The 13,279-nt window shown below is 42.7% G+C and overlaps 1 protein-coding gene across 4 annotated transcripts in view; it reads left to right on the forward strand.

Moving 5' to 3' along the window:
* The first annotated feature begins 11,065 nt into the window (after nt 1-11,065).
* Nucleotides 11,066-13,279, forward strand: part of CACNA2D2 (calcium voltage-gated channel auxiliary subunit alpha2delta 2) — a 447,618-nt gene continuing 445,404 nt past the window's right edge. For 2 of the 4 annotated variants that reach the window (XM_027837173.1, XM_027837170.1), the window contains exon 1: nt 11,066-11,155. Coding sequence is in view for 1 of the 4 variants with exons in the window: in XM_027837170.1 (XP_027692971.1) it covers nt 11,073-11,155 (83 nt within the window). In the remaining 3 variants the exon portion in view is untranslated. The remainder of the gene's footprint in view (nt 11,156-13,279) is intronic. The other 2 variants (XM_027837171.1, XM_027837176.1) reach the window with 2 other exon arrangements.

The raw sequence follows: 13,279 nt of genomic DNA on the forward strand, positions 1-13,279 counted from the left end.
CCCAGGATCCCACAGTGATTTAGTGGAAGAGTCAAAGACAGAATCCAGGGATCCTGACTTCTTATCCATTTATGGTCTCGACATTTTATACAGAAGGTGGCATAGTCGATAGAGCACCAAGCCTGGAGTCACAAAGACTCATCCTCCTGAGTTCAAATCTAGCCTCAGACACTTACTAGCTGTATGACCCTGGGCAAGTCACTTTACCCTGTTTGCCTCAGTTTCTCCATCTATAAAATGAGCTGGAGAAGGAAATAGCAAACTACTCTAGTATCTTTGCCAAGAAAACTCTTAATGGGGTCACAAAGAGTCAGACACAACTGAAAAGCTACTGAACAGCAACAAAGAGAGATTCACTATGAAGGCCACTCATAGTGAAGATCAATAAAGAAAGTGAAAGGGGATAGATTAAGATTTGGCCCAGAGTTTCCTCATTTCAGAGTTATGAAAAAGACACTCTCTGAATCAGAAGACTAAGACCACTTGGAAGTATGGGAGGTAATTACCAAACTAGAGCTGAAGGTGCTTGGCTGACATCTAGGACACCCAGGGGATTGAGTACCCAACTGGGTGTCATGAAGTCCTGAGTTCACATCCTGCTTTAGACATTTACTACATTTTATGTGACTCAGTGCCTCAGTTTCCCCATCTATAAAATAGGGGTAACGACCTCACAGGGTTGTTGTAAAGATCAAAAGATTATGTATGTATGTATGTATGTATGTATGTATGTATGTATGTAATATAAATTAAAATATATAAATAAAATGTAAAATGTGTTTATATGAATGCATGTCTGTATGTGTGTATATATGCATATGCATGTATACATGTATGATATATATAGCTTTGCTATACAGTGCTTTGTTCATCTCAAAGAGCTATATAAATATTAGTTATTATTATTAATATGGTTGTTGTAAGGATCAAACGAGATAATATTTGTAAAGCTCTTAACATAGTGTCTGGCATATAGTAGATACTTAATAAATGCTTGTTCCCTTCCCTTAAGCTCTGACTTAGAGCCAGAGGTCCATGAAGTTTATGTAGCTAATCAGAGATCACTGTTTCCTAACTCCTAACCAAACTGACCCTCCCAAGAGCCCCAGACTGAGCCCTCACCATAGCTAGAAATTGAAGCTTGTCATAGACAGCCCTAGTCCCAATCCCAGATCCTAATTCTGACCCCAAATCCTCATCTGACTCTGGATTCTCCTGGCTCAGTTATGTTACAAATGTCTTACTCCTAAAAGGTGCCTGGCTGAGAGAACAGGAATGGCTTAGCTCAGTCTATCCTCACTGCTATGGCCACAAGTCACAGCAGCTTCCTTGTCAGGAGCAGGGCAAGTGGAGTGTAGCGTATGTGCCTGGCAGCATGCTCACGGGAAGAATGAGAAATCCTGGTATTTACCTCCCCAAAGCTTAATACGATTAAACGAGTGTTTATTTAGCAACTGCAATATGCCAGGTGCTATGTTAGAAGTTTACTTTCAGCAACAAAAATGAAAACAGCCTTTGTCCTCAGAAAACTTCCATTCTGCTGGGAGAATACAATCTATACACAGGCGAGTGTATCTATTACACATATACATGCCGAGGAAATGCAGAGTAATTTTGGAGGTGGGGGAGGGAGAACACCAACCGACAAGTGATGGAATCAGGAAAGGCTTCTCATAGGAAGGAGGTGGTATGGGATTTGAGTCATAAAAGGGCCTACGGATTCCAACAGTCAGGGGAGAGGAGAGAAAGCATGCCAGGCATGAGGGACAGCCCGTGCAAAAGCGTGGAGACAGGAAGTGGATACTATGTGCAGAGAAAAATTGGAAGTCCAATTTGACTGAAATGCAGAATGTGCGCATATTGAGGGAAGGTGGGGATAATGTAAAATCAGCTCGAAATAAATCTGGCCAGATTGTAAGTGGCTTTAAACGACAGAGGAGTTTGTATTTTATTCAGAGGCAGCAGCTTCTTGAGCTGGGGAGTGACACAATCAGCCCTGGTAGGAATTCTCCATGCCACCATCCACCTCCATTAGTGCATCAAACAGAGAACAACAAACCGATGCGATCGAGCCTTTGTCCACAGCCCTGCCGTGGCTCCCTATCCATCCTGAAGAGCGTCTGCCCTTGGGCTCCTATCACGATGCCCTGTAGGGTCAGAGAGTCCCCAGGGCTGCTCCCTCTCTGGCCCAGGCCCAGCTCCGGGTTCCATAAACAGCTCCCCGAGGCATTAGGTACGAGAAGGAAGAGAGAAGAAATTGGAAAAAGGAGGTGGAGGGAAGAGGAGCAATAAGAGAATATACACCCTGCTGAGGCAACAGCTGTTCATTTACTGAAGCTATTTTATAATATTGCTGGAGCTTTTAAAATAATCCCATTTCTGTGGAATATTCCCAGCTAATTGGAGCTGTCTCTTTCTTATTAAATAGAAAGGTTATAAAAATGTGTGTTGAGGGTTTAAGCGCAATACCTCTCTGGAGTTCTGATTGTTATGACAAGGATGATATCCTAGGAAAACCCCAGTTCTCCACAGGGGGAAAGGGAAGGGGGAAAAGTCTCGGCGTCTCTTCCAGCCGCAGGGCCCAGGGTGGGCCTGACTGGGATTGGAGAGGAGGACGGAGCTGGCTTTGGAGGGGAGGCATCCCAAACCCCACCAAGCACTTTCCAGATCTCATTCTTTCCCCTCCAGCTTCTCATAAAAGTAAAAGTTTGAAAAATGGGAGCTCTCTGAGAACAATCGCTCTCCAGACACTCAACACCGTTGTGACAGGACTGTCTATCACTCAGGCCCGAAACTTTGGAAATCCGCATAATTTACGGAGAGGGAGAGGAGAAGGGGGAAGAAGCCGTACTCCAATTAGCTGAGTCTGGAGGCACATTACTTCACCCGTACCAAGATAGTGCCGGCGGGAATATCAGGCAGGGCCCATATTAATAGGTTGACAAAATATAGCCTCTGTGACTGAGAATAAATAAATAATAATAATAATAATTAGGAGGGGGAGGCAGTGGTCTTGTGGAGTGGAAATTATCCCAGGCTTCGAATCAGGGATGTGCATGTGAGTCCCCGATCTGCCACTTTGCGGCCTCTGATGAGTCGTATCGTCTCACTGAGCCTTGGTTTCCTCATCTGTAAGATGGGAGTAAAGGGCAATTGTAATGGTAGCATTTTGTAAACTGTGGAGTGACAGAGAAAGGGGAGTGGTGATGACAGCCTCCCAGTTGTGTATTGCTCTTTTCATAAAAGCACAGATTTAGAACTGGGAGGGAACTTAGGGATTGTTCACTTTAGAGAGGAGGAAAGTGGAGCCCAGAGAGGCAAACCAAAGCAATATAGGTAGTAAGTTACAGAGCTGTGATTTGAACCAAGGTCTTTGATTTAGCATTCTTTCTGATCCCAGGCTGCCTACATCCCTGAAAGGTAATGTGGATATTGATTAGCTCTTTTCACTTAAGAGTTTTTTTTAAGTTGTGTCTAAAGTTCCCCTTTTTTAAAAGGGAAACTGAGGCACAGCATTTCAAAGGAACTTGCATTGAGCCATACAAGCCAGTGGGAGGTCTGAGATTGAGATTGGAATCTATATGTAGTCAAGACTTATTGGGGGGGGGGTGTCCAAACCTGTGAGTTCATTCTTTCAACTTGTCTATTACTTATCACCTTAGAGAGTTAGTTTGCTTGGAGCCCTCAGAGATTACAAAATTTGCCCAGGGTCATGTAGCCAGTATGTGTGTAGCATTAGAACTTGAAACCAGATCTTCCTGATTCCAAAGCCAGCCTTCTTTCCACATCATGCTACTGCCTCTCCTGGACAAGATTTCAAGACCTAGTCCAACACAGAAAACATTTATTAAGCGCCTACTGCATGCGAAGTAACGTGCTAGGCTCTGGGGATAGAAAAACAGTAGACCAGTTAAAATTGTTTAAGAAAAGAACCTGAGGCCTGGCGATAGTAACTGAATCATCTGAGATCCTTACAGCCTTACAGCAGACCAAGATGTTGAGTCTGAAGGACTAGCACAAATCCAGGAAGATGGAGGCCTAGAGCTAAGAGAAGAGAGTAAGACTAGATGAGGACTTGAGATGGATCATTATGTAGATGAGAGAAAAAAAAACATTGGACTTAGAGACAGGGTTGGCCTGTGTTTTGTCTCTCACACTTGAAACACCTAACTGGTTATACAAACAATCACAGTCAAGTCGCTGCTAGGTGGTGAAGTGGATAGAGCGCTGGGCCTGGAGTCAGGGAGACCTGAATTCAAATACCAGCCTCAGACACTTACTGGCTACGTGACTCTAGGCAAGCCACTTAACTCTGTTGCCTCAGTTTCCTTATCTGTAAAATGAGCTAGAAAAGGAAATAACAAACCACTCCAGCGTCTCTGCCAAGAAAACCCCAAATGGGGTTATTAAGAGTTGGACACAACTGAACAATAACAACAGACTGTGAGCTCCCTGAGGGCAGAGACTGAGTGTCTTCAGTCCTTGTGTCTCTCTTAGTGTCTCACACAGAGATCTGCACAGAAGAGATATTCAGGAAATACTGATTAGAAAGGTGATATATTAGAAGAGAGAAAAGATTTGTTGACTGCCTGCACTCAGCCTGCCTCACCCATCTCTTTCAGGCTCTCATCCTTTAGACGGCCCCAGGACCATTTCCAGAAAGTTATTGTGGGACAGGCAGCGAGGCTGCTTGGAACACAGAAGCAAAAAGATCAGTGCCCTCCAGCCCTCCACGTTGCCATTGGCTACTGGAGGTCTCAGCTCCCTGGGCCTGCCATCTGGACTGCAATTTTTGATTCTTGGAGAACAGAATCAGAGCCTCTCTTTTCGACATCAGGGAAACGAAAGTCCCACTTACCCTCACTCAGGAAATTTGCAGGACTTTGGAACAGCAGACTGGCAGGAGTACATCAGAGCCAGAAGACACCCCCTCTTTTCCCCACCCTCTCCCCCAACTGCAGGGGGGCTGAAAACGTGATGCTGGAGATGCCAGTTTGTTCCTAAAAATTGTGTTCCGTGCTTTCAGCCCTGTTATCGGGCAAAAAAAGTGCCAGGGCTCAGCTAATTTGCATGCTGCTTTGCATTATTTTGCATATTGAGTTAAGGAGAGCTCTTACTCCAAGTGGGTACAATAAAATCAATAAGATGATTGCAATCTGGTGCAACTGCACTCACCCCTGACATTCAGGAGTGGCAGCCTGGCTCAGGCTGGGAGATGGATACTTCTGCTGACTCTCTACATAGCAGAAGTCAAGAAAAAAATGTCAATAATTGGATATGTCAGGGTCAGGGGGAAAATGCTGAACCTTGAACCTTATGGTGGATGAAGAGAGAATCGGGTTCAAATCCTGCCTCTTATACTTAGACTATGGGCAAGGCATTTAAGCACCCCGAGTCTTGGTTTCTTCTGTAATTTGGCGATGTTGTGAGGCCCAAATGAGATAATTATGTGAAGTGCTTTGTAAATAGTGTCATAGGGATGTACGCTATTATAGAACAAGAACTGGCCCTCTCTTTCCTGGGTTTAGTTCTTGTCTCTGTTATTTCCTACCTGAGTGACCTTGGTGAAGTCATTTCCCATCTCTGAGCCTCAGTTTCCTCATCAGTAAAATAAGGGGGTGAAACTAGATAACCTTTAAAGTCCTTCACAGCTCAAAAACAAAAGCAAAAACATCTATGATCCTGTGATTATTTTTAGGCCATTTGCTCTATTTCTTAAAGCCCCACTTTTATTTTTTTTATCAAATGAGAATGATGACCCCTGCCCTCCTTTCCACTCTGGGCTGTTGTGAGGAACAAGCTATAGGATCATAGATTTAAAGTTCAAGGGGATCTTAGATTCATCAGTCCAACCCATCTATTTTAACCGATGAGGCCCAGCAACTTACCCAAGGTCACCTGGGAAATAATCAACAGAAGTAAAATTAGAATCTGGAACCTTTGACGTCATTCCTACCTGGCCTTCCAAAGCTTGGGAAGGTACTTTAGAAAGATATAAGGCATAAAAGATTGTTATTTTGAAATATATAATTGGTTTCTAAATTCACTCTCTCATTTCAGATTAGGAGAGACAGACAGACAGACAGACGTTGAGGAAAGATAGGCCTGTAGCAATAGAATGGTTTGAGACCAGGGAGGAAGGACACTGGATAACTAGCGTTGGGAGTGGAGGAGAGAGAGGGGAGAGGAGGAAGAAATGGGCCATGGGTGTGGTCCTGTTGCAGGCTGGGTGTTCAGTGACCTCTTTCTTCACAGCCAATGACCATCCTTCAGAATACTGGAGTTCCCTCATCCTTCTCAACACCCCTGCTGGTGATGCTTGGTAACTAAGGAGCTGGAGGCTAGAGACCCCTTTCCTTAGTTTCCCTTTCTCTGCTCTCACTTTCCCCTCTGTGCATAAAGGCCATTCTAGCCTATTAATAAGATGCATTCCATCTGAACTGGAAATTTGCTCATTTGCTTAATTAGGCTCTAATTCAGACTCAGAAAGAAAAGAAAGAGGTCTGATTTACAATCCAGTGTGTGATTAAAGAGTGGGTGATGGGGCCTTGGGGATTAAGAAGGGGGCAGGGGAGGGGCAAGTTACCTTTCTCTGCTCACAGGCAGCCTACAGAAAACAGTATTTCCTTCTCAGCTCAGCCTCCCCCTCCTACCCTGAGCCTGTGTTTGGAGATAAAGGGTCCCATCTATCTTTGAATTTCCCCCTTTGCCTAAAAAACTGATTTCCTGTGGTTCAGGGTGGCTTCAAAATCCAATGTGAACTTTCACAAGTACCTAATGATCCATTCTATTATCCCCCAGGACAAAGTTGGTCTCAGTGATTTCATGGAGAACTGATTTAGAAAATACCCTTTTCGTCCCCTTTTTACAGTGGGTCTGGAGGCCCTTGAATCATCTGTGGTCTATGGAGCCTGTTTGGAAGTAATGGGCCCATCCCTCAAAGGCCTGGGGTGGGAGCTGGAATGGAGAAGAGAAGCTGGGATTCTAAGGAAACGCATTTCATCTGAGTCCCCTAACCCAATCCTCAAGTAGACTTCTGATCTTTCCTGGGTTATGACCTCCACCCCCACCCCTGCTTCCTGGTTTTGCTCCCTTTTTGTCTGGATTGAAGGGGAAAACTGGAGAAGAATAGATAAAAGGAGATTGAGGGAAATAGGACTGGGGGGAAAAGATCAGGGGAATAGATTGGGAGGAAAGCAACTAGGGAAAAAAGAAAGAAACTAGGGGAAAGTGATGGGGAAGAGATCCGTGGGGGTGGGGAGGAGACTGGAGGAAAGAAAATGAGGGAAGGATATTGGTGGGGGAAAGAAACTGGAAAGATGGGACCTGAAGTGAGAAGGAAATTAGGGGAAAACTGGAGAGGGGATGAGTATAGGGAATGTTTCTCCACAAATACACCCCTGACTTCTGGGGAACTGAGTGAAGGTCCCTTTGGGAGCATGAAGAGTGGTTGCCATCAGATTTACAATTAGGGGATGACTCAGGTTGCTAATAGACTTCCCGTCCAGAGCAAAGAAGGGAACTTACTTAGTCACTAGCTAAAAATCTCACATATTCTCATCTCAAACCTAAGGGAAGGTCAGTCATCTGCAACTATGTTATTCCCCAGAGGAGTCAAGGGAGATAAGATCATCCCACAATGGTGGAACTAGAAGGAGATTTGGAAAGTCATTGAGTCATTGCTCCTCCCCAGGCAAGCCTGCTCTCAATCCTCAGGAAGACATTGTCAATACTTCCCCATTTAAGAATTCTCAAGGGTATTATACATATATATGTATACATACATACATACATATACATACATATATATACATATATATATATAAAACCATTAGTCTTGATGACAAAATAGTAAACACAATCATGATCTATGACTCTTCCAAGCTCAATGCATACAATTTTGAAGTACTAACAATCCTTTTATGAAGAAAATAGCCATCAATTAAAAGAAAACCCTATTCATTGAAAATGGAAAATCAAGAAAAGCATAATATGTTGATGTTCTGGTATACATTAACCAACACATGGACTTTAGTACTTGATCTTAGTCAAAAGATGTGAATGATAATGTATGGATTTTAACAAGAGATGATCAGCTGATTTCCCATGGCAATTGTTCCAATTTGCTATGGCTGTTTTAGGTACTTCCACAAAAGAATTTTAGGATTTCCAAAATATAAACAGACTGACCACTGATGCTAAATATAGGACTTAAATATTAAAGACCAAGAGCCACCCACACTGGATAAATAGTTAAAGAATATGAACAAGAAGTTCTCAAAGTAATTATAAACCATATACAGCTATATGAAAGATTGTACCAAATCACTAATAATAAGATACAAATCAGAACAACTCTGAGGTTTCACCCATCACCCAGCAAATTAGCAAAGATGACAAAAGATGGAAATAACCAATGTTAGGGTGGTTGTGGATATAAAAATACACAAATTCTATTGGTAGAGCAGTAAATTGGTCTAACTATTCTGGAAAAACAATTTAGAATTATTGACACAAAGTGACTAAAATATACATACCTTTTGACCCACAGATCCTATTGTGAGGCATGAAAATATTAACAACAGCATTTTTTTGTAGTTGCAAAGAACTAGAAACAAAATAAATTCCCATAAATTGGGGGCTGGCTAAACAAACGGTGGCACATAAATGTAGTAAAATATTATTCCTTCTTCATTGTGGTAAATAGTGACTATGAAGAATACACAAAGACATGGGAAGATTTGCATGAACTGATACAAAGTGAAGTAAGCAGAAACAGAAAAACAATATATGCAATGTGAAAAGAAATAGCCTCCAAAATGGAAATGGGATGCTATAAAGTAATAAAGATAAAGCTTGTTCCAAAAGAAGACATGAGAGGATGCATGTTCCTCCTTTCTCTGCTGAAGTGAGAGATTGTGGATGTGGAACTTTCTACATACTATGACACTTAGTTGTTGTGTTGGTTAGTTTTGTTGCATTGCCTTTTTTCTCTATTTTTTGTTACAAGGGAAGGCTTTCTGGAGAAGAGAGAAGGGAGGAATATATTTGGGTAAGGAGGAATATATTGAAGGTAAGGTAAAAAATAAAATATTACAATAAATATTTTAATTCAAACTAAAAAGAATATAAGCTCCTTGAGGGCAAGGACCATTCTCTTTTTGGTTTTATGTCCCCAGTGCCTAGCATAGTGCCTTGCACATAGAAAATTCTTGTTGAATTGTATTAAGAGAGGAGAAACTGAAAGCAGGAGACCAATTAGGAGGCTATTACAGTAGTCCACTCGAAAGGTAATAGGTCTGAAGCAACATGGTAGCTATGTAATTAGAGAAAAGGGAATAGATGAGAAATGTTGCAGAAGTAGGGTGAACAATACTTGGTAAATGATTGCACATGGTTGGGGATGAGGGAGAAGAAAGAGCTAAGGATTATTCTTAAGTTATAAACTTGATCATTGGAAAGAATAAAGAAAAATAGGAAAATTTGGATAGTTTAAGGAGAAAGATAAAAAGTTCTGTTTGTGGCATGTTGAGTTTGAGATGTCTGTGGGAACATGCAAGGAGAAACATCTAACAAACAGTAAACAATCTGAGTCTGGAGTTCCAGAGACAGATTAGGGGGTGGATGTATAATTTTGGGAGCCATCTGGGTAGAGAGCATACTTGAATCCATGGAAGTTGATGAGGCCTATGAGAGTATATATAGACATTTACTCACTATGTGACCCTGGGCAAGTCACTTAACCTCTCAGTTTTTTTTTTTCATCTGTTAAATGGGGATAATAAGAGCACTTTCCTCTCAGGGTTGTTGTGAGGATCAAATTAGATAATAATTACAATGTGCTTAGCGCAGTACCTTGCACATAGTAAGTGTATATAAATGCTAGCAATTATTATGGAGAGAGAAGAGGAGACAAAAGATGAATCCTGACTGAGCAAAGGAGATCGAGAAGTGATTTGGACAGGTAGGATAGAAACCAGGAGAGAGCAGAGTCATGAGAGCCAAGGCAGGGGGAGTATCCAGGAAATGGGCTGGTTAATAGGGTCAAAAGCTGAAGAAGAGTTAATGACGTCTGAGAAATGGCTAACAGTATCAGCAATGAAGACATAATTGGTAGCCTCAGCGAGAACCGTTTCAGTTGCATGCTGGGATTGAAAGCCAAATGCAAAGGAAGTGAGAAGTGAAATAAATGGAAGTAAGGAAGTGGTGGCAATGAGGATAGAAGACTTCTCCCAGAAATGTGGATGTGAAAAGGAGAAGAGATGTGGGGCAGTAGCTTGAGGAACATCAGGGTCAAGTCAAGATTTTGTAAGGCTAGAATAGAGCTGAATATGTTGTGTAAGTAGGGAAATGGAGCCAATAGATAGGAAGATGTTGAGGCAAAGGAAGAGATGGGGAAAACATTTATACAGCACCTACTATGTGCTAGGCACTGTGCTAAATGCTTCACAAATATTATCTCACTTGATTTGCATAACAACCCTAGGGGTGATTGTATGTATGTTATTCTATGTATTATATGTAGGTGCTATTATTATCCCCATTTTACAGTTGAGGAAACTGAGACAAATAAAGGATGAGTAACTCTGAACTCAGATCTTCCTGACTCCAGGACCAGCACTCTATCTACTGTGTCCCCGGTTGTTTAATGTTGAAGATCAGGGAGAAAGGATAAATAATGCCCAGACTCCTAGAGGAAATAGGAAGGGAGGGGATGGTAATAGGCCTTGGCAAGGAGATTTGAGACTTCTTTCTCAGAGATTAGAATAAAGGAAAAGGGGGGGTTGAGCTACAGGAGTGGAAAGGAGGGAGCTTCTGACTGATGGCTACTACTTTCCTGGTAATACAGTAGCCAAGGACATCTGTAGAGAGAAAAGAAACATGAAGAGAAAAGAGAGGAGAAGGTCTGTAACATCCTCTGAAGGGAATGGAAGAGATGGCCAATCAAGGAAGAAAAGAAGCTTTGTCAGACTGCCCAGTGAAGGCCCAGCTGAGATTAGCAAACATGAACTTGAAGAGGAAGGTCAGCAGGATGGTAAGACTTCCTCCATTAGTATTCAGCAGCCCAGGACATGAGCAGAAAAGTCAGATGGTGGGAGGAATCCAGGGTTGGGGACGTGAAGGTCAATAGAACAAAAGGACAAGGCCATGGAAGGTGAGTACGATTTAGAGCTAACCTGGTTAACCATTGGGCCAATACTATGAAGTGAGGCCAAAGGAGGGGTAATGGGTTAGGAAAACTGGACCAGAGGGAGGACCAGAAGTGACAGTGAGAATTCAGAACAGGTTAGGAAGAGTAAGGCAGAGGGAGAGTTAAGGGGAATTTCTGAGTTAAAACCATAGAGGTAGCATAGTTGTAGATGATGATGAGATCTCAGTTATGACTCTTAAGGTGTGCCTGATGTAGAGTAAAGATGTAGGTCAAGGGAGTGGAGGATACTGATGAGCTGGGAGGATGTTTGAGAGGACAGCAATATGTATTTATTGAGGTCCCCAGATAAGGGGGTATGAGTTGGGTTAGAAAGAAAGAGTGTGATCCAGGGGCTGAATTCCTTGAGGAAGGAGGTAGAGTAAATAGGCAGCTGGTTGAGCATCATATCAAGGATGTGGACTGAATGCTACAGATAGATGGAATGGACCTTAACAGATGTAGGGATGCTGAGTAATGATGGAATAGGGAGAGTGTAAGAATGACATCTGGTAGCAAAGCATATGCAGATTACTCCCCCCAGCCTGGATCTATGGCATGTGTAAAAGCACCAGTATCTACCAGGGTTCCCCCTTCCTCCATGTAGGGATTTACTTTCCCTAAAAGTTTGGCAGGACCCGACTGGCCCTTGCCTCCCTTGAAGCAGCTTCCTGGTGACCTAAGAGCATACAAAGTCCCTTTGGGGGGGACTTTGAGGGGGGGTTGGAGCCCTTCCAACTTGTTGGATGTTTGAATATCATAAAAGTCATTGCCCACTGCCCCGCTGATCAGACATGTATGGAAATGAGGTGGGGCTAAGGACTACCTTATCCTTGCTGCACATGCTTGCTATGTTAGTGCTAAGTAAACCTCCATCTGTTAGCTGTTCAATGACTTACAAGTGCCTCATTAATCCCCAAATTTAACCTGAATTAACAATGTATTAATGTCAGGCCCACCCCTAAGAGCATGAGACAAGGAGCAACCAGCACTGGTGGCCAGGAATGTAGAATCTTTGGAAAGAAACCAGGCTTCTGTGGGTGCAAGAAGATGAGAAAAGTCGGAGAAGAAGAAATCTAGGATACAGGGATGATTGCCAACAATCAAATAGGGATTCTAGGGAGCAGAGGAGAAAGGAACGGGGGAGGAACGGGATTGAACTGGATGGGGCCAAAATAGAGGGAGGGGTAGCAGAGGGAGGTGCTGTTTAACCTGGGAGAGTTGGTGGCATTGGAGGAACAAGAGGTACAAATTAGTACCTGGGGATGGGAGTGAAAGGGAGTTCAGGCCACAGGCCCCTAAGTCACCAGGAACTGGACCAAATTCACATATGGCAACAACTTAGTATTACATTGTAAGATGGTGGGGGATGAGGCCAAGCCAGAAGATAGCCAACACATGGAACATTCACTTATCTCTATGGCAGACCTGGCATCACACCCTTGGGATCATGGGCACCACCTTTTCCTGTATTTCCTCTTATAAGGCTTCAGTTTTCTCTTCTTTATAATAAGAGGCTTGGATATGACCATCTCTGACATCCTTTCAAGCTCTGACATTCTAAGAGACTCACTTCCAGACGAAGTGATGCTTTTTCTTGGTACTCTTCTCCCACTTCTGTGTCTTTGTACAGGGCGTCCCCATGCCTGAAATGCACTCTCTCCTCAAGCACACCTCTTAGATTCCCTAGATTCTTTAAAGCCTTAACTCAGGTGCTATCTCTGATAAGGAGCCTTTTCTGATTACTTCCGCTGTTATTGTCCCCCACTTACTTTGTACTCACTTTGTATAGTTTTTGTATAGACATGTTGTTTATCCCTAGCAGAATATAAATTACTTGAGGGCAGGGACAATCTCAGTTTTTGTCTTTGTATCTTCAGTGTCTTGCAAAAATAACATTTTTTTTATTAATTTATTTTGAAGTATCAACAATCACTTCCATAGGCTTTTGAGTTTTAAATTTTACTCCCCCCTTCCTCCCCACCTTCCTCCCCAAGACAGTGCACAATCTGATACAGGCTATACGTATACTTTCCTATTAAAAATTTTCACATTAGTCATGTTGTAAGGAAGAATTAGAACCAATAGGAG

The sequence above is a fragment of the Vombatus ursinus genome, unplaced genomic scaffold, assembly GCF_900497805.2.
Source record: "Vombatus ursinus unplaced genomic scaffold, bare-nosed wombat genome assembly UNPS02014820.1, whole genome shotgun sequence".
NCBI classification, from domain to species: domain Eukaryota; kingdom Metazoa; phylum Chordata; class Mammalia; order Diprotodontia; family Vombatidae; genus Vombatus; species Vombatus ursinus.